This window comes from Mastigoproctus giganteus, chromosome 2, assembly GCF_048544385.1.
Source record: "Mastigoproctus giganteus isolate SK-2022 chromosome 2, ASM4854438v1, whole genome shotgun sequence".
In the NCBI taxonomy this organism is placed as follows: Eukaryota; Metazoa; Arthropoda; class Arachnida; order Uropygi; family Thelyphonidae; genus Mastigoproctus; species Mastigoproctus giganteus.
Genome location: NC_143576.1, coordinates 37,004,242 through 37,026,448, shown reverse-complemented (window position 1 = coordinate 37,026,448; position 22,207 = coordinate 37,004,242). Strand labels below are relative to the sequence as shown.

Genomic DNA, 22,207 nt, shown 5'->3' with positions numbered 1-22,207 from the left:
TTTTTATCAATATTATATTTATTGGTGATTCCCTTCTGTTTTTCTTTCTCTCTCAGGGTAACTCAGAAATTTTGGCTGGTGCAGCATAAGCCTCATGCTTCCCTTGTACCATATAGCTAATAATATATATATAAATGCCTTCAAGTATTCTTGCTGGAAGTTCACATGATGCCTTACTTATGTTTGACATGACAGCAAGCTGTTAGAAGGTGATAATGATGAAAATCCTGCTGCCCATTCTCTACATCAGCACAAACTTTTTGGAGTTGCAACCCCTCAATGAAATCCTTTGTCGACCCCCAACCATTTAATAAAAATAACAACAATATTTTAAGGACTGTTTCTGAGTTTAATCACAGTGAAGAGGACGTGTTTCTTAATTTTTATCAAAAAATGTGGGAAACATTTAATGAAGCTTTAAATGGGGTCTGATTTGATGTATACATAATTTAAAATTAAAATATTTCAGATATTTTTTACTTTTTTTTATTTAAAAATTTATTTTTGAAGTCTGTTTTTTTTTTTTTTTTTTTTTTTCTGAATTCCTCTATAAAATTAAAACATATTAAAAATAAATTAACATATTCTTTATTGAATTTTATATATCATATTTATTGTTTATTGAACATCATTTGTGAAGGATGTGGTTGATAGTTTTCAATAAGCTCTTTAATATTGGGTTTGGGGTTTGTGATTTTTAATCTTAACTCACCACGCTGTTCCAAGTTTAGTCGGTTCCTCTCTTTTATAAAAATACCATTTATATGGCTAAAACTGGCTTCGACCATGTGAGTGCTCGGAAACGCAAGTAAAAATGGCTCAATGGCTACAGAAAGTTTGGGATATTTTGTTGTAATGTTTATATTCTTGCAATAATCACTGATACTTTTATTACTAAATATAGATTTAACTTCTATGCCAACATATATATAAATGAATTCATTATTTAATTAACCTGGTTAAACTCCATTTTTGATATTTATATCAAATTGTGTAATGATCCAATCAGATACATTCATTTCCTCCAGGTCCTTGAAATGTATTTTAAATTTTTCCCTTAATTTTTCAAGGTGCTCTATGTATATCTCCAAATGATCATCTGAAAGTGTTTTTACCTCCTCCTTCCAATTGTTTTAAGTTTGAGAAATAGTGAAAATCTCTATGTGCCAATGAAGATCTATATATCTTGACTTGGAACCCTAATAGAAGCTCCACAGTTGAGTCATACAAATCGACAAGTCTTTGCAAACTATCACCTCTTGACAGCCACCTTACTTCGGTATGCAAAAGTAATTGGTTGAACTCTTCATCGTGTTTTTTTTTTTTTTTTTTTTTCATATAACATGGCAAACAGACGTGAATTACGTGGATGCACTTTGATTTTATTAATTGATCTGATACATGCTTTTAGAGCATCGTGCAGCTGCCTCCATAGCCAGGTTGGCAGGAGCAGCAGTGCGTAGCACACGCTTCTTGATTAGACCAGGGTTCGAGCCCGTGACCACCAATTATGGAGGATGTGGAAAGTTCAGGGAATGACCACCGCATATCCCGGAGCAATATGGCCTTAGTTGCTAATGCTCCTAAAAACCAAAATAAACAAACAAACAAAAAACAGAGAAACGTGCAGCTTATCACTGAGTTTCTTTGCTACAAGATGATGTCTGTGTAACACACAATGAACAGTGCATACTTCCGGAACCTTTTCTTTGAGAAAGATGGCAAATCCTCTGTAATGGCCAACCATTGATGGTGCCCCATCGGTAGCCACTGCAGTTATATTGCTGAGGGAAACATTTTTTTGTAAAGTACGCTTCCAAACATTGTAAAATTGTCTCACCTTTTCCATCAGCTTTCATATACCTGGGAAATAAAAAACTCGTCAACAATACATTTTTGGCTATAATACCTCACATAGGCCATTAGAATATTTTAACTGCCGAAAGCTGACTCATCATGCTGGATGGAGAATTTGCATTTGCGATTTTGAAGCTCAGACACCAAGGCTTTCTCCACATCATCGGCCATCTCACCAATGTGTCATTGCACTGTATTTGCACTTAATGGAAGGCATTTTAAAACAGGATAGGAATCCTTCTTCATAATCATTTCAATCCCCTCTTTAATTGCCAGTATTATAATCTCCTCATCGAGGGTATATGCTTGTCCTTTCTTTGCTATAATAAGAGAGATATTGAGAGCCTTCAGTCCTCCTTGATTATCAGCATGAGAAAGATGCATTAAAAATGTATTTTAAATTTGGCAAATTTCTGAATTTTTCCTTCAGCACGTTAAAAAAATTTAAGATCTTTGTTTTTCTTATCAGGATGAATCCATTCAATGTGTTCTTTCATCTTCGAAGGTTTCGTAGCATCATTACCAAAATCTTTTCACATAACAGGCTGCTGTTGCACCAGTAAACAGTAAATCAAATCAAACAGAAGCGGCACATGGGCATTGTTTCATTGTTAATCGAGGGCACAAATCCAAATTTCAAATACTCTTGTAAATATTGTCGACGTTTTTCCTTACATACAGTGGCAGCCATTGTACTTACTGGGGTTGTAGCTCAATTTATATTTTAGAGTAAGTGCAGATGTGAAACATCCTGAAAGAAAGTAATTGGGTTTGATTAAGATTATCTCTCAGTTTAGTATTCAGTGTACAACAATATAACAGAAAATAAGTAAAGTTCTGGGGGAACTATAATAGATCAGTAAATAAATTAAAAAATTAATTTAAATATAAAAAAAATAATAATAATAATAAAATAATAATAATAATGTTTTAATCGACCTCTTGAAGTTTATCGACCCCCCCCCCCCTAGATTCTATTATCGACCAATGGGGGGTTGATATTGACCACTTTGGGGACCTCTGCTCTATGTCATGAATCTTATTTAGGGCACAGGATACGTGAATTTTGTTTTGCTTTTAGTTTCTTCCTCTTAACAGAGAGAGAGAGAGAGAGAGAGAGAGAGAGAGAGAGAGATTGTAAACAAGATTAAAACACAGAACTTTGTCAAGAATTTGTCAAGAAATGCTTCGTGTAGTATTTTTTTTTTTATCTAATGCTCCATTCATACATGAAAGTTAGGCCACCTTCCTTATTAGCTGTGAGGAATTTGCATTATTATTAATGAAAATGTTTTAATTGATGTCAAACACTTAAACTGAATATTAACAATTAAATTGACACAATTATATCAATGTATCACTTATGTACAACAATGCCAACCATTATTTCTGTAATCCATTAAATTGTGAGTTTACTGTATTTTAATTGCATTGTTTTGTTTTTTTTATTTATTTTCATGATATAATTATTTAGGGGCCATTTATTATTATTATTTTTTATCACTCTGATTATTTTTATCACTTTATGGTTATGTGTTAAATCTGCATGCACTACTAGATCATTTATTTATTGGCACTTAAAGTAACCAAGACTGACACGAACAAAGTTCATATAGGATCTTAACCAATGCATCTTTCATATCTCTACATAAGTAAGTAAGTAAGTAAGTAAGTAAGTGTGTGTGTGTGTGTGTGTGTGTGTGTGTGTGTGTGTGTGTGTGTGTGTGTGTGTGTGTGTGTGTGTGTGTGAGCGAGCGAGCGGATTGAAATTCAAGTAAATGAGCAGATGCTTGAAATATTACAGATAACTTCCTTTCCCACCAACTATTGTCTTTTCTTTTATTGTAATTATTTTTCATATATTTTTCAGGCTGACTGTTCAGGGAAAGCTTTAATTTGTGCTCGCCAAGCTAAACTTTTAGCCCTTCAGATCCATTTACAGCCTTCTTCAGTGTGGATAATCAGCTTGAGTGAAGAGGAGGTATCCAAGTTTATTACTGAACACAGAAAATTCTTTCAGGTAAAAATATGAAGCAGCATTGCTAAATACAAAGTTCATTCAAATGAAAACTACAAAAGTTAAATAAAAGCTATATTTCACAAAATATACAGACTCTATTCATGTCTGTCTTTGACATGGTCCCCGTTACATTTCCTCCAAAGCTAATACTGTATTCCTCAAGAGAAAAAGTTTTGTGGTTGATTTTTAAGCCATTTGTGCACTACAATCTGGAGCCCTAACCTCTTCTTACCAGACAAAAAGTGATGTCCTCTTAGTGCATCTTTTTAGCAGCAAAAAAAAAAAGATGACATAGAACTGTGGGTTCTTCTCCCACAGTCTGCTGAATGTGGAGGTTGAGTTAGTATTTCAACTTCATCTCTTGTACTGATTTGCTGCAGAATGGACAATGTAAGAATAGACATTATCTTGATGTAGGAAAACACCTTACTTGACTTACTTATCCATCTTTCACAGTCTATCAGCTTCCATTCTCTTTACATATCCAGATCATCTCACTGTGTTCCTCACAGCAAATTCTAAATGAAAGGCATTCAGAGAAATAATCATAGATGGTATTAGACTTTTTTTTTTTCTCTGAACTATGAAATTCTGTTCAAGGCTTAGACCTAATTGAATGTCAGCTGAAACAATGAGACATTGCATACAAGAAAAATGCATGGGATGCATATAAATCAGGTGATAGAGAAGAATATGATAGAAATAAAGTACTCTGCAAATTTTGGTGGTTTGCCTAACTGCCTTTGTATCAAATCACAAAGGTGGGTAGGCAAACTAAGCCACATTATGAGAAAAACTTTGGTAAAGGCTGCAGCAAAGACTTTACTTAGGGAAACATTATAAGGAAGGGGATGAATTGCATTGGGCAACTTTTATATTAATGGTTTAACTGTTGATGATACTACTCAGTTTTCTATCAAACTGAATAATTATTTGGCATCTACATTCAAATCAGGAAATTTTTTTAGCAAAGGGGATTCCAGAGGTTTATCAAACTCTAACAGGGCGCTAAATGAATTTGTGATAACTAAGAGAAAAGTGGACAGACAATTTCTGTCCCATTTGGACTCTTGTCCAAAGAGGACAGAAATTGTTAAAACCAAACATAAAAATTGGCACCTAGGGTAGATGGGATGTATCCAATTATGTTAAGAGAGATAGCAAAGGAGGTAAGCAAACCCTTAGCCATAATTATGAGAGCATTTTTTTTGGGGGGGGGGGGAATCCCTGGTGACTGAAGATGTACATATTCATCCCCAATTCACAAAGGGGGGGATCAAAAGGTGTCATGAGTAATTAAAGACCCATACACTGAACTTCTGTTTCAAGGAAAATAATGGTTAAAGATGTGATACAGGACCATCTAGACAGGAAATGACTGAAGAAGACTGGAGTGCAGTTATACTGCAATCGCTGGATGGATTTATTAAGGGGTGGTCTTGTCTGAGTAATCAAATTGGTCATACAAGATCGACCCTTAACAAATTATGTTGCAGTAACTAAGGTACTGGATGCAAACAATACGTTTGATATCATATACTTGGATTTCAGCAAGGCTTTTGATTTTGTTACACATAAAAGACTGCCCTACAAATTGCAACAGTGCAGCATTAAGAACAAGTTACTTCTATGGATAAAGGGAATGTTGACTGGAGAAGACAGAGAATGGTTATCAATCTCAACACTGCTCTTCTTTGTGGTGACATGTTATTATTGGAATTTCACCCCAGGATTCATTGTTGGGCCCATTGTTGCTTCCTGTATTTATTAATGATATTTGTGAAGTCATATCAGACTTAATGTCTACATTTACAGATGATACAATGGCACAACAAATGATACTTTTTATTATTATTATTATTATTAGCTATATGGAGCAAGGAAGCCTGAGGCTTATGCTGCACTAGCCAAAAAAAATTTCAGAATTACCCTGAGAGAGAACAAGAGTCGAAAGTAGAAGGGAATCACCAAGAAAGGGAAGAATGATGATATCCGGCTAAGGACCTTGGGTGTGCCAAGCCCATACTCACCAGATGTGAGCCCCTGATACTTAGGGTAGTCGAAAATGAAAAAGAACTGGGGTAATTGTGCAGTCCGATAGTTTCTCTAAGCAGTGAGGATAGGCTGCCAGGGTTTTGTCACTGATTTACAAAAGTTTGCGAGCAGGGCTATGGAGGTGATTATCCCATTGTATAATGCAGTGGTTAGGCCAAATCTTAAGTACTGTATACATGTCTGGAGGCCTCATTTTTATAAGGATGTGGATTTGCTGGAATAGGTGCAGAAAAGGACAACAAGTTTGGCGAGGTGATGAAAAGGGTGCTATTACCAAGAAAGGCCCCAGTTCGGCAAATTATGGTATCTGGAGACCAGGCACCTATGAAGTGATCTGAGTGAGGTGTTTAAGGTGCTGAATTGATTGAGGATGCTCAGGTCATGGCATTCTTCCTCTTGATCAAACTACACATACACAAGGGGGCATAAATTCAAATTGAGGAAGAATGGTTCCAGGATAGATATGATGACGTTTCCCCTTCAGCCAAGGGTAGTTGATTGTTGGAACCAACTTCCATATGTTGTTTTGGACATGGGTAGTTTAAAGAAATTCAGAGTGAGATAGACAAACTATTGAAGGCAATGGACAGGTAATGCAGGAAGTTTGGGTTTTTTGGGTTTTTTTTTTTTTTTTTTTGTATAAGCTTGCTTTCTTGCATCATTTGTCACTACTAATACTAATCACTGTAGTTTTTTCTATTCCATTCCTTTTACCACAGTATTTCCAATAGTGTCCATTACTTGTATAAATAACAAGTTGAGATTTCATTTATCCTCTGCTTCTGACAATCGTTTACATGCAACTTTCAGTTCCTCTATATAGACTTTTAATATTCTCTATTAACATTTACCCTCATCTTTGTTTCCTTAACATTTCCCACACCTTCCCTCTCCCGAAACTTTCATATGCCTTTTCTATATCCAAGAAGGCCATACACAGATCCCTTCCATTCTCAATGTTTTCCCATTTGCATCACAGCAAAAATTAGGTCTGTGGCGAATCTACCCCTTCTGAAGCCACTCTGTTCTTCACTCATATGAATTTTAACCTTTTCTCATACTCTTCTCTTCTCTATTCTTTCCTACACTTTCTCTATATGATTATTCACACTTTTTCTTTTCTCCTTTTTCAGGACAATCAGTCCTCTTTTCTCCTCCCTTTCTACTTTCTTTACATCCTTTGCAGCCCTAGTTGCCCCATATATCCTACCAATTCTATAGCACTTCATTGCATCCTGGTGATTTTCCTCCTTTCACCTTTTCCATTGCATCTTCCATTTCACTTCTTGTTATCTCTCTCTCTCTCTCTCCCCCCCCATATATCCTCTCTTTCCTCTACCTCTTCTTCCACTGTATCTTCTTTTTCTCTGATGTTCAACAGCTTCCTAAAATAGTCTTTCCACCTCCTTATTTCTTCCTCTGTAATTATGGTCTTATTTCAGATTTGGTGTAGGCATACACACCTGAAGGCAGTAAGTCAGGCTGTTTCATAACACAGTGAAACTTCCAAGTGATACTTGGATATGGACTTGTTTTGGTTCAGTTGAGCTTGTATGGGCCCACTCTGAACTTGCATGTTTGCTTTGCAGTGTGGGGAAGCACATTCAGTATTTATTTCTGGTCACTGTACGTTGTAAGTTGTCCACTTCTTGCCCATATTGTGCAAGTAGCATAGACCACACATTAAGTGTTACCATTCATTACCACACCCACACACATTTCAGAAGTACAACTACTCCCTTATGATAGTATGAACTGAACAAACAGTACATGTCATGCCAGTTTCTTCAATAGCAGTGCAACGGCTTTGTCATGAGTTTTTCTGCTGCCACAGTAAACTTCCGATGTCACAACACAGTGTGCTTGCCCTTAGTTGTGGAGAACCCTCAACACTTTCAATACTGTTGTTAAACTTATTCATCCTTTCATAGACTTGCCATTGACTTAGCCATGCTTCAACATACCAAGCCAACATTCTTAAATATATTTCAGAAAGTTTTATTCCTTTAATTAAATATAGGAAGTGGGGTACTATTTCAATGCAGGTATTGAAATAACTTGAGAGAAAACCCTTGCACTGCATTAATTTCTCTGAATTTACTGATGTTGTTGTTGTTTTTTGGTTTTTAGGAGCATTAGCAACTAAGGCCATATTGCTCCAGGATATGCGGTGGTCATTCCTTAACCTTTCCGCATCCTCCGTATTTGGTGGTGACGGGCTCGAACCCCAGTCTAATCAAGAAGCGTGTGCTACGCACTACTGCTCCTTCCCACCTGGCTACGGAGGCGCCATAATTTACTGATGAGGACCATGTTTCCCCCTCTTGTGACAGTGTCAGAAATTTTACAGCTCTTTAGAAATGACTACGTTAACCATGATTCAACCTAAATTAACTAGTATTACTTTTAATTGAATAATGCCACCCAGCAAACAAATCTATTATTTATTAAAAACTCAAAGGAATTATTCTGCCCAGTTTTGGAACACTTTTGTTCCATCATCAGCTGTTGTTGTGTTTGAGGCTTTCTGCTACAAGGGCCTCCTGGGGTATCACAGCTCTTTCATAGGAGGGGGGGGGGGATGTTGCCTCCCAGCAGTAATGACCAAAAAGAATAGTGTGAGCATTTTCTTTTTTTCAATACCTGCATTGAAATAGTACCCTGCTTCTGTATTTGGTTATCAGTAGGTATATCTGCCTACTAATAGGGATTTTATTTTCACAAAACAGAAGTTACATCTGTTATTCATTAAAAGGATTTGAGGTGTTGCTTGGTGAAGACGTAGACTTCTATAGCTGCTACAAGCCAATAAGTTTTCATTGAAATTTTATTGTATTTTTGATTAGTTAGCATATTAATTTGTCTTACAAATAGATTAAATAGGCTTAGTGGCATTCGTTAGCTTATTTTTTAAATTTAGCTTGTGATTTTGTAAGTTACAATTCGCAACTCCTACCGCTATCGTAATGGTGTTTTTGGCAGGAATATTGTAGCGTATCCTAGCTCAGAAGAATAGTTGGGTTTAAATTGTAATAAATAAGTATTTTGAAGGGTTTAATCACCTTTTGGGCATATATCTGTTGTATTTATTGATTAGTTAATGGATTAATTTGTGTTTTACAAATAGATTAAATAGGCTTAGTAGTGTTCGTTAGCATATTTTTTTAAATTTAGCTAGTGACTTTGTAAGTTACAACTCGCTATCATATTGGTGTTTGACTGCAATATTGTAGTGTAGAATAGTACAATAGGGTAGAATAGGGTTTTAATTATAATAAATAAGTATTTTTAAGGTTTTAATCACCTTTTGGGCATATATCTTTTGTATTTAGCTAAAGATATATAACTAATTTAGTATTGTGATCGTTACGGTATAGCATAACTTGATAACATATATCTCGAATTTGATAGCTAAGGTACTATGTAGTGGAATATGTATTACTGCATTAGCTTAGTATAGTATTATATAGTCAAGTATGGTAGAGTAAATTAATCAAATTTATTAACATTATTAATTTTCATTGTTAATTAATTAAATCGTATTTCAACGGAAATCGTGCCCCAGACAACAGCCGCAAAGCAACATGCACAAAATAGCGGGACTGCTGTGGCTCAGGGAAGAACTGAAGGGGGCGATTCTCCAACGCATCACAGCCTAAAGAAATGTACAACTTGCGATATTTTTACAGACCTTTCTAGGACAGGACATGATGTTTCCAAGGGTGATATCTTTATGTTTGCCCGATATAAGCAGTGTGAAGAAGTTGGACACCAACTCAGTGTTGTTATGGGCCTTTATGAGAGCTTGAAGAACAGGGTAGATGCCCTTGTAGGACTTAAATTGGGGACCCATCAAGCTCTCAGCTGCACATATCAATGCCAGAGCTTGCACTTGATCATCAAGCAGCACAGCGGCAATCTTTAGGACAGAATGTGCTGGTCCCACAGGGGCTAGTTATTGTTGGTGACTCTATTGTCAGGGAGATAGGAAATATATTTATGTAAAAAGGATAAGTGGAATAGGACCAGGGGTAAAGGTTGATGATATTGTAGAGCAGATATCATCTTTTAAGGGCACAAAGAGTAATATTGTTGTACACGGTGGCACTAATGACATTAAGTACAGCAGATTTGCAGACATACTTAGCAAGTACAGGTCAATGCTGAAAAATAAGTCGCGAGTTAGAGTTAAATTTAAAAATGTTTGCAATTCTGCCCAGACACAATAGCAAGGAGTATATGATGAGAGTCTTATCAATCAATTTGGCCCTGGAGAGATTGTGCAAGGCTCATGGGATAGAATTTTTCTCAGCATGATCTGTGCTTGTTAACAGGAGAAATTGTTTCTACAGGGATGGGATACTTAAATAGAAAAGGTTCAAGAATATTTGCTGATACTATCGAGGCAGTGTTGGGTTGGTCAGAAAACTGCTAGCTTAGCTTCGAGGAATTCACAGACTAATAGATTAACTGTAGCCGCAAGCAGAGGTGAAAACGATTCTTGCACTGCTTCTATTGGAATGAGCAGCAGCCTGGAAAGTGACGTACTGGGGACTTCAAGGGTTGCTGGGAGTCATCATGGAACAAGTAAATACATGGATTTTGTTAGGGTAACTAAGAGTAAGAATAGCTGTATGATACTTGCATGTACACCAATGCTATGAGTATAGTAACTAAAAGTATAGTATAGTTACCTTCACTTCAAATTCATTGTTCATGAATTTGAAGTGATGGTAACGGCATCAAAAGCAGATATTGTTGGAATATTAGAGACGTGGTGCCACACAGATATAAGCAGTGCAGAATTGGAATTTGGGGAGTACAATGTGTACAGAATGAATAGACAGAACAGGAAGGGAGGAGTGGTTATGCTGTTAGAATTAGCATTAGCAAAGGCATATGATGCAAGAAAGCAAGCTTATATAGCATCAGCCAACAAAAAAATAAAAATAATAAAAACCCTTATTTCACCCATCCACTTGCTCCAAATGTTTGTCAAGTTCTGCCTTGAATCTATTTAAGCAATCAACCACCCACTGGCTAAAGGCAAACTTCTGCACATCTATCCTACAACCGCCTTTCCTCAATTTGAATTTATGCCCTCTCAGGCGATTATTCTGAGCAAGAGGAAGAATCCCATCCGCATTGAGCATGCTCAAACCATTCAAGGCTTTATACACCTCAATCAGATCACCTTGCAGGTGCCTAGTCTCCAGACACTGTAATTTGCAAAACTTAAGCCTTTCTTCGTAAGAGCAACCCTTTGTTCCATTCACTAATCTTGTTGCCCTTCTCTGTACTCTTTTCAACAGCTCTACATCCTTCTTAAAATGAGGCCTCCAGACCTGTATACAGTACTCAAGGTGTGGCCTGACTAGGTGATTACCCCCTTATACAAGGGGATAATCACCTCCTTATACCTGCTAGAAAAATTCATGAATATCATTGACAAGACACCACGAGCTACTCTTGCAGACTGTCTGCACTGCTCAGAAAACTTCATATCTACCTGCACAATTACCCCCAGGTCCTTTTCATTCTCTACCACTGTCAGTGTGGTACCACAGAGTTGATATGTTACTCTGTGATTACTGCTTCCCATATGTAGTACTTTACATTTGTCAATGTTAAACTTCATTTGCCACCTCTCAGCCCACTGCTCAAACTTTCCAGATCCTGTTGCAGTAGCATAGTGTCAGTAGTGTCCTTGACAACACTGCCAACCTTCGTATCGTCTTCAAACTTGGACATTAAGCCTGACATACCATCATCAATATCATTTATAAATGCAGAAAACAACAATGGACCCAACGCTGAACCCTGAGCGACTCCACTAATAACATTAGTCCACGAAGAGCAGTGTCCATTGATTACCACTCTCTGTCTTCTCCCACTCAACCATCCCTTTATTCATAGCTGCAATTTGCCTCCAATGCCACACTGCTCCAATTTGTGCAGCAGTCTTCTATGTGCAACAGTATCAAAGTTAGTTAATAAACACACAAAATCTAAGGAAGTGCATCCAGTTGACAGTGGTGGACAATGCAATGCTGACTTAATTTGGTGTGACATAAACACTGGGAAAATCAGAATAGGTTTTGTGTTATTGGCCTAACGAATCTGATGAGTATAATGAGCAATTGTGCAGAGAAATAGAGTGGGCCAGTAGATCAGGATTTCTTATAATGGTGGATTTTAACTTTCCAGATATTGACTGTAACTTGTGGGTTGGTCAAACGCACACTAGGAAGACTTTTCTGGATTTATTGGATGACATGTTTTCTACAACAACAACATGTTCAAGAGGCAATCAGAGAGAGTAATACTCTTGATCTAATGATCAGCAGTAATTCTTCATGTGCTAAGAATCTGCAGATAAAGGAACCACCAGGTGGCAGTGATCACAGTGTACTGATGTGGGATTTACTTAAAGATGTAACTACCATCAGGAGTAAGGGAAGGGTTTTTGCTTTTTGTAAAGGAGAGTTTTTAAATTCTATACAGTGGGATCAACTGATGATGTTACCAACAGTGAATTCTAAATGGGAAGCCTTCAGGGACTTAATCTTGGAGGCTACCAGGCTTTTCATACCAACTAAGAAATGCTGTTCAAGGTTCAAGCCTGAAGGGATGTCAGATGAATTAATGAGGCTTGTGGAAAAGAAGGAAAATGCATGGGATGCATATAAAAAAAAGTGACACAGAAGCCTACTGCAGATATAAGCTAGTCTTTAATCAAGTCACAAAGGAGGTTAGGCAGGCGATGGCAGATTACGAGAAATCTTTGGCACAAAGGCTGGAAAGTGTTCTTTACTTGTGTATACTCTAGAACCGTGGTCACCAACCTTTCGGACCTCACGGACTGCTAAACTCAAAATTTTGAATCCCACGGACCACTACTGTGATTTTTTCCATAAAAGTAACATTCTAAATATGAAATGGTACTTATACTTGTTTTTGCACTTCAAGTTATTTGCAAAAAATTGGATCATTAATGTTAATATAATTAATAATATAATGGCCTTATAATGATAAAAAAAGTATAATAAATAAACGCAGATATATTCATTATGAAAAATGCAAAAAAAAAAAAAAAAAACATTTTATTAAAAACAAATTAACAGAAATAATTAATATTAACAATTATCAAGTACACCTCGACATAGAGGTGTATAAAGGATTAATTATAGCAAAATAATCAGTGTAACATTTGTTGCTGCTTGTTTCAAATAAGCTGTTGGATTCTTGGCTCCAATGACGTTACTGCAACACAGAGAGCCGTTTTTATTTCTAGCCGACAGCGGTACTGTTTTTAATTGCCATAACTGATGAAAATGTCTTTTTACACATATATGTAGTTGCGAATGGAATTGAAATTTTGATGGCCTTTTCACTCAGCACTCGGTACACACTTTGTACGGAAAGCCAAAAATGACATCTTGTTAGGGACGAGTGGAATTTACCTTTAAGACTGTCGTCGGATGATAGAACGATTAGGCTTGCTTTTTCTTTCATGTTCAAATTACTATCCTCAATTTTCGCCGAAAATGGATCTATTATCCATGTATTTCCGTGTCTGGGGTCCTCTTCCTTTGGGTAATAATGACCAAAAGAGTCAATCAGCAACTGTAAGTGCAATCGAACAAGAGTTATTACCTGTCGGTTGACATCCTTCTGTTTCATATAATCATCAAAATTTGGGAACATTTGCAGATCTTCTTCAGCCAACCGTGCTTGCCACAGCAATATCTTCCTTTGAAATGCAACACTGCAAGGCATCCATTTTGCCTCACAGTGTAAACACGTCCATAAGCTGTCCTTGAAAGGACGTGTTCAGCTCGTTTAACAGAGAAAAAATATCTGCCAGGTATGCAAGCTTGGCTAAGCCAATCATTGTCGGACAAGAGATCATGGAACCTCGAATTATTTTGCTGCTGGAAGAATAACTTGACTTCGTGGTGCAGGTTGAACAATCGGGTTAGTACTTTGCCCCTTGACAGCCATCTCACCTTAGTGTGAAGAAGAACATGAGTATGCTGAGAGCACATTTCTTCACAAAGTGCCTCAAATATTTGAGAATTGAGCACTTTGTGGTGAATTTTGTTTACAATTTTAATTACATCAGAGAGTTATTTATTGTTATTTTGGTTTTTAGGAGAATTAGCAACTAAGGCCATATTGCTCGGGGGGGGGGGGGATCCGTAGTCATTTCCTGACCTTTCCACATCCTCCGTATTGGTGGTCACGGGTTCGAACCCCGGTCTAATCAAGAAGCATGTGTTACGCACTGCTACTCTTGCCCACCTGGCTACGGAGGCGCCACATCAGACAGTACTTCGTGCAGTTCTGGAGATAATTTTTTTGCCATAAGTTGCTCACGATGTATAATACAATGAGTAAACAAGATGTCTGGTTGTCCAACGTCTTTCACTTTTGCAACAACTCCAGCAAAAACGATGTCCAGTCATGCTTGCAGCACTGTCTGTGCATATCCCAACACATTTGTTCCATTCAATGCTGTGTTTCAGGAAATAACCATTAAGTGCATTGAAAATTTCAGAGCCTGTTGTTCTACCTGACAAGATTAGCGAACAGAGGAGTTCTTCCTTTAATTCTCCTTGGCAATCAAACCTCACAAAACAAAAAAGAACTGTCTTGTTAGTTATGTCTGTTGATTCTTCAAGTCAAATTGAATAAAACGTAGAATTTTTCACAAGTGCAATCACTTGATTTTCAATATCTTCAGCCATGTCTTCAATTCTGTGCTAGCGGACATAGGAATTCCTTTCAGTTTCTGGACAGCCTGTTTCCCCAAAACCTCATCATAGGCTTGTAACAAGCAAAGCTTAATTAATTCTTCTCCAATTGTATACAGCTTTTTACATCTCGCGATTTGAAGTGCTATCAAATAAGAAGATTTTACTAAGGACTTATCTTCAACAATCATTGTTGCTAATGAACTTTTTTGCTTTTTCAAATTTTCATGCATCCTTTGGAAGTATTCATCTGGCTTTTTAGCTAAATCTGGGTGTTTTGACTGCAAGTGCCTGCTGAGTTTCGAAGGTTTCATGGCATCATTGGATAAATGCTCAGAACATATAATACAAAGCGGCCGTGGATCCAGTTCACTTCCAGGTTCTTGAATAAATCCAAACTTCAAGTAGTCCACATCATATTTTCTTGAAACTTTGAACTTTTTCTTCTCTCCGCCTCCAATTCTAATGTCCTTCCCGATGATGCCTTGCGGTGGCTCTGATCATTAACCAACTCATGACAACGCGATGTATTACCTAAGAAGTGCAAAATGCTTGCTTGTTTTTTCTCACTCATTGGGGTTATTTTATTTGAATCTAAAACCAAACAAGAAATAAGATAGTTATCAAACTCAAGCTCTTTGATGCCATTAAATATCACACTGTGCACAGTTAAAATAAAATATCACTGGTCACTACCTAAGAACTACGAACCGTGCCGTGCCCAGGCTAGGCCATTGATAAGAAATAGAAATAGCTTTCTATATTTTTTTACAATAAAAGCATCGCTAACACCTAATATTGCACTGGGCCTTTTATAAACATGCAACGGAATAAGGCAAAAATTGCAAAAAAGTAGAATCAGAATATAATGAAACATTTTAATAAACACGAAAATTGCAAATATATTCAGATTACTCTGCGGAACACCGGTGGTCCACGGACCACTGGTTGCCGACCACTGCTCTAGAACATTGGTTCCCAAACTACTGAGATCTAGGGACCCTTTCAAAAATAAAAAAGATTTTTTGTGGACCCCTACATATAACATATGATTATGCATATACAGGGCATCTCAAAAATATTGGTACAAATATTTAGGGGAGGTAGGTAACATCTAAAGGAATGTGAATCGCATAGGAACCCATAACCGGAAACGTCACCGTAAGTCGGTAGACTGCGCTGTTCATCAGTTCGCGAGAGGGGAAAATTTCTGGTTTACTCATTCAAGCACTAGTCGCCTCACGAAGAGCATGCATCGATATACGAACTGTGAGCTGGCAGACATACACCTAGTGTGTGGATTAGCAGAGAGCAATGGATGAGCCACTCAACGTATTTATGGAGAACGCTTCCCAGACAGACATGTACCGGACCACCATTTGTTTGCACATGTTCATCAAAATTTGTGCGATTATGGGTCATTTAGAGGTAACAGGTAACAATTTAGAGGCCTTTCCATTCCCTCCCCCTGTGCTGGTGCTGGGACGGCCCCCCCCGGTATCCCTACTTTCCCCTGGTGAGGCATGGGCCTGCCTCACTGACTTCTGGTGTTGTCTACCCTATCATCCCCATATTTCTACCTTAATCCCGCCAGCCTTCAGTCTCTCACCCACTCTATCTTTGTGCCAGCGAATGTCCCACACACACACACACACACACACACACAAAAACTTAATTATGTCAAAATTACCGTTTGCTCATTTTTTTCGGCATTTATTATGCCCCTCACCTAACGATCCCCCTCACCTAACGATCATCAAAACCGACAACGATTGATATATGTATCGCATGTATACGGATCTGTCTGTATGTACATGCATATAAAAGAGCACGAGCGTGTTTTTTTTTTTTTTTTTTTTATAGGTCCTAGCCACTGAAATCTCGAAATTAGGTGGCAGGACCTGCCAGAGTGAAACTAAAACTAACCGCCAGTCCCACGTGCCCAGAAGTCACGCTGATCATCTGATTTGGTTAACGTTTACTGGCATTCAACACGGCAGGCAAATAGTTCATTTGAAATAAATACAGTACATGAAATTGCAGACTTATGTTAATTTGCATATTATCTGGATTCGTGTTTCATATTTATATTTCGCAGGGTTATACTCCAGAACAGGGGTACAACTCTGTACTTCGGCGAGAAAGAGAGGAAGAAGGCAGTGATAAGACATGAAGGCATCTACTACTCATTGCTTTCCCTCTCTCCTCCTTGCCTGCATGCTACTGTGGGGATGTCAAGTGAGATCACAATATGTCGGAGCTCAAAATGAAGAGAAAGAAAGGGCAATTTTTTTTAAAAACAGATAGCAAAAATTAACACCACATACAGCCACTGATTCTTCTCCCAGTACATTACTAGACTATTTCACATGCATTAACAATGAGAATTGCTGATACATGTCAACAGAAATGCTGCTTCTTTTTTTTTTTTTTTTTTTTTGTTCTGGGGGCTGCTGCTGCTGCCCCCACAACCCCGATAATATAAAAAGAACCTGATATGAACTCGACCAGACAACTCCATTCTTTGGCCACGCAGCAACGGATACCCATGTTCTGGAGTTCAGCGAGAATAATATATATGATAGTATTTTTAGCAAGGCAATATATAGCGTTCAGGGTATCTTGAGAATTATATGAAAATGGCAATGGTAACTTTTTAAAACTTACTGAAACAATTACTAAATTTGATTTAGTTAGGGCAGAACACATTCACCGTATTCGGAAATCTGAATCGAAAACTATTGTGCATTATTTGGGTGATCAAATACAAAATGAAATTATTGAAATAATTTTACAAAATATTACAGATAAAATACTAGAAATGACTAGAGAAGCTACATATTTTGCTATGACTTTGCTCTAATCACCTTTTTCCTTTTATTTTATTATTGTGATTACGATTACAGTGATTTATAATTTCAAGTTTATTTCCAGAATTTCAGAATGATTTGTTATTTTTGCTTATTGTTTCATTATATTATATGAGAAATGTAATTATTTTCTTTTTAATAAATTAATAATAATTATTTATGCCTTATTTAATTTTTAATCCAAATATTTTGGGGTGGCAAATTTGATTTCAGTTAAGGGCGGCTTAACTGAAATCAAACATACTGTCATTAGTGACAGCGCACTGTCACTAATGACAGTACGCTGCTGCAACAGGATCTAGAAAAGTTGAGCAGATGGGCTGAGAGGTGGCAAATGAAGTTTAACATTGACAAATATAAAATACTACATATGGGAAGCAGAGTAACTTATCAACTCTGTGGTACCACACTGACAGTGGTAGAGAATGAAAAGGACCTGAGGGTAATTGTGCAGGCAGATATGAAGTTTTCTGAGCAGTGCAGACGGTCTGCAAGAGTAGCTCATGGTGTCTTGTCAATGATATATAGGAGTTTTTCTAGCAGGGATAAGGAGGTTATTATCCCCTTGTATAAGGCAATGGTCAGGCCACACCTTGAGTACTATATACAGGTCTGGAGGTCTCATTTTAAGAAGGATGTAGAGCTGTTGGAACGAGTACAGAGAAGGGCAACAAGATTAGTGAATGGAACGAAGGGTTGCTCTTATGAAGAAAGGCTTAAGTTTTGCAGATTACAGTGTCTGGAGATTAGGCACCTGCAAGGTGATCTGATGGAGGTGTATAAAGCCTTGAATGGTTTGAGCATGCTCAGTGCTGATGGGATTCTTCCTCTTGCTCAGAGGAGAGGGCATAAATTCAAATTGAGGAAAGATGGTTGTAGGACAGATGTGCGGAAGTTTACCTTTAGCCAGCGGGTGGTTGATTGCTGGAAGAAACTTCCATCTGTTGTTGTAGAAGTTGATAGCTTAAATAGATTCAGGGCAGAACTTGACAAACATTTGGAGTGAGTGGATGGGTGAAATAAAGGGGTTTTTTTTTTTTTTTTTTTGGCTGATGCTATATAAGCTTGCTTTCTTGCATCATGTGCCCTTGCTAATGCTAATGCTTATTGTTCCTCCCTAGTCACCCCTCTTGCTTATAGGCCTGATTTGAAATGCACTTTAATTATAAGATTTATAATGTAATAATGCATTAGGAAATCCAAATTCCCCAAGATTTTCCAGTTTTTCACCTGGAAAAATGTAATGACTAGTGCAATTCAGATACAGCAATACTCCGCATAGCACTGATAATTGGTACCATAAGTGTTCCGTGTTATGTGAAACCGTGATTGAGGTATAATTATAATGGGTTTTAATTGAATGTGTAGTAGAGAAACAGTCTATAAACAAACTGTAATAAATCTACAGACAATTTGCACTTGATAGCCAATTAAAAGGATTTGAAATAAAAAATATTGCAAAAATTTTATTAATGAAAAGGTGACATCATTAAAGATAAGAAAAAAGCTTTATTGTTTATTTTGCTATTTCAGTAATGAAGTCTGAAGTTGTCTCTTCTTTTTCTTGGCATCCAAGTCTTTTGTAGCATTGAATCCCGTCTTTTAAAATTTGCCACATCTTGATGCTACGTTCAATGTTCAGGTCTCCATTGATAATCACCTTGTAGGCCATGTCAAACCCCCCTAAAAAATTTCTCCAATTCTTCTGTTGAAAATTCTTTTGCCACTTCAGAATTGTTTTCCTTTTCTTCATATGCAGTTTGCTCATCAATTTCAAGGAGAGTTGCATCATCTAAGTTATTTGCATGTGAGTCACTGCAGTCACGTACATTGGCAGTGTCCAAAGTCTTTTCCGATCTTTACAATGTCCTCTGCAATTGCGATTCAAAACCAGTGAAATCATTTGCCAAATGGGGCGAAACATGCTGCCAAACAGAACGCATGTTGTTGGCAGTGATTTCTAGCCAAGATGCAGATATATTTTCGATTGTATTTAAAGAAGTAAAAAATAAATTGTGAAATGAAAAGTTTGAAAAGCTATCGCGTCAGGATAGAATTAAGAGTACTGAACACCATTGCTCATTGCCACTGACTGCCTGAGGGGAGCTATTGGCACATGTGCATGTGAGACAATAGAGTTGACTGAAACTAGGTGGAGGGGTGGGATCAGTGAACTTCTGGGCATGACACTTTGCGATGCTGCTCGTATAGCACACGATCGATGCAGTTGGAGGAATTTGTTGGTGGCCACAACAGCTTCTCAGGGAGCTATTTGACTGGAAGAAGAGTAGAAGACCTAGGCTACAATGCAGCATATATGTACGTGTGCCTAGTCTACAACGCAGCATATATGTAGAGTATGTAACTAAGCTATTGAATGAGTTTTAATATGTATAGAAAATTTTGACTTAAACTTAATTGAAACCTGTGCTGTGAAGCCATGCTAAGCAAGGTATTGCTGTATATATTATACTAGAAGCAATATATAATTACTCAGCCATTTGTATAAGTTTCTTTAGAAATTTTCTATATGTCATTATATTTTAATATTCTTTTGTTACAGGCTAATATTGTAGCAGAAGCTTACCAATGCGATCAGTCATGGATTGATGCTTTATATAAAAATGTCATTGAACGAGGTAACTGGGATTATCTAAGAGATTTCAGAACTTATTTGGGATTATCCTCTACTACATTTTGTGATGTAGCTCAAAGGTAACTTTTCATTCAATAATGAAAACTAATTTACAAGATAAAAATATTTAGTTAATATAAGCTTTTAAATTTTAAAGCTGACTGCACAAATGGCTACTCTGATTACTGATTATAAAGTAATTAATCTATATTCTGGTGATGTCAATCTTCGAAGAATTAAAAAAAAAAAAAATACTGAAATTTCGAGGTTGGCGTATGTGCTAGGGTGAAGGTATAGGTAGAAAATTCTAAAATTGTAAAAAAAAAAAAAAAAAAAAAAATTCCAGTTTTCTGTCTGACTACTCTTACCTGCAGGTAAACAGTTAGAAAGAAAACTGGATACCCAATTACAAAAAAATAGTTGGCAAACCATAAGATGGAAGCTTATTTAGAAGTCGTTTATGCCAGACATGATCAAGAGCCTTTGAAATGTCATGTGCAACTGCTTGAGTTTAACCAAACTTTTCCATTGCATTTGTCCATAAATGGGTAACCTGAGCCACTATATCACTGATGGATTGACATCAATGGAATTTATACTGGCAGTCATTGATCAGGTGGAAGGTTTCTAGATAGTTTTGGAGATGGTGGTTAATGGATTTCTCTATTACTTTAGAAAGAGTAGAAATAAGTGCCATGGGATGAAAACTGAATGGGAGGGATTTGTAATCCTTTTTAAGGATTTGCTGGATATGAGCAAATTTCCAAGCAGAGAGAAGAACAGCAGAGGAATAAGAAAATGTAAAAAGGCAACACAGAATAGAAGTAAGTTCAGTTGGATAGGTTTTGAGAACAAGTGGAGAAATACCATCAGTATCCAGTGATTTTTTTAGCAACAAAACTGTTCAAAATTCTTCTGACATTCTTTTGACGGAAGACCACAAGAGGCATTGAATGGAGTGAACTAGGAATGGTAGGAGGCGGGTTACCAAGATCATCAATAAATACAAGAGTTAGAAGAAAAGAAGAATGCTAGCAGGTTGAATAAAAGTAGAATGCTATCTTTAGCTAAGGAGGCAATCTTTACAAAAGCAAAAGCCTTTGCCTTTACCCTGGACTTTGAAGGTCTCCTCAAAGGTAAATTGAAAATTATTTTTGATTAACAGTTAACACACATTAACTATTAATCGGTGATTAAAATTCTGAAATATTTTCTACCTTCTGAACTATATTCATACTTTTACTGCAGTAGTAAGTTTGAATTTGGTGTTAAAGCTGAAAAATAAATTCTTAAATACACAGATGACACTATTCAAAGAAGAATAATCTAAATTTTTTTAACACTGAGGAACAAGTAGTATCTACAAGACTAAAAAAATCAAATTTCACATTAAAGTGGGCGAGTCTACTTTTGTTAGTGGCAAAGCACAACCACTAGCCTTTTTTCATTTTATTCATGGAACTGAAATTATAATTCAGTTCCATGAATAAAATGAAAAAAGTTTCTTATCCTCCAAAGAGCTTAAAGAAGGCACCAGAGGTAACAACATTTTTGATACTTTGGCTACTTAGAAAAATTATAACTTTCATGGAAGTCATGCGTGGGTGTCTGTACCAGTGGTTGTTCTCCATCAACGATAGGGTCCATCAGAGGTTTTATTCCATTTGTAGAGAAAGAAAACCTGAATACAATGTTTACTCATTGCTTTCTGCACAGAGAGTCTTTTGTTGGAAGAACTCTAGACAATGAGCTCAGATCAGTTAGATTAGGCTGTATTAATGGTCAATTACATTAAATCAAAACCACTAAAGACAAAATGAAAGTGTCCTTTCAAACAGTAGGAAAGAACAATTTTTACGAATACCTAAATACTGAGCTGTGGTGTGCAAGGCTAGCTTATCTAGCAGAAATATTAATCTTTGAAAAGCATGAATACTAGGATACAAGTACAGTGGAGTCCGGTTATTTGGGCCACCGGTTAATCGGGGAAGGCAGCCGTTTATTTGGGGCAAAT

At 36.9% G+C, this 22,207-nt stretch overlaps 1 protein-coding gene across 1 annotated transcript in view; it reads left to right on the top strand.

Annotated features, from left to right (window-relative positions):
- The window catches only part of LOC150089270 (spatacsin-like), a 445,059-nt gene that overhangs the window by 409,828 nt on the left and 13,024 nt on the right, over positions 1–22,207 (top strand). The window contains exons 17-18 of the mRNA XM_090389929.1: positions 3,728–3,877; positions 20,122–20,273. Of these exons, the coding sequence (XP_090246055.1) occupies positions 3,728–3,877; positions 20,122–20,273 (302 nt within the window). The remainder of the gene's footprint in view (positions 1–3,727; positions 3,878–20,121; positions 20,274–22,207) is intronic.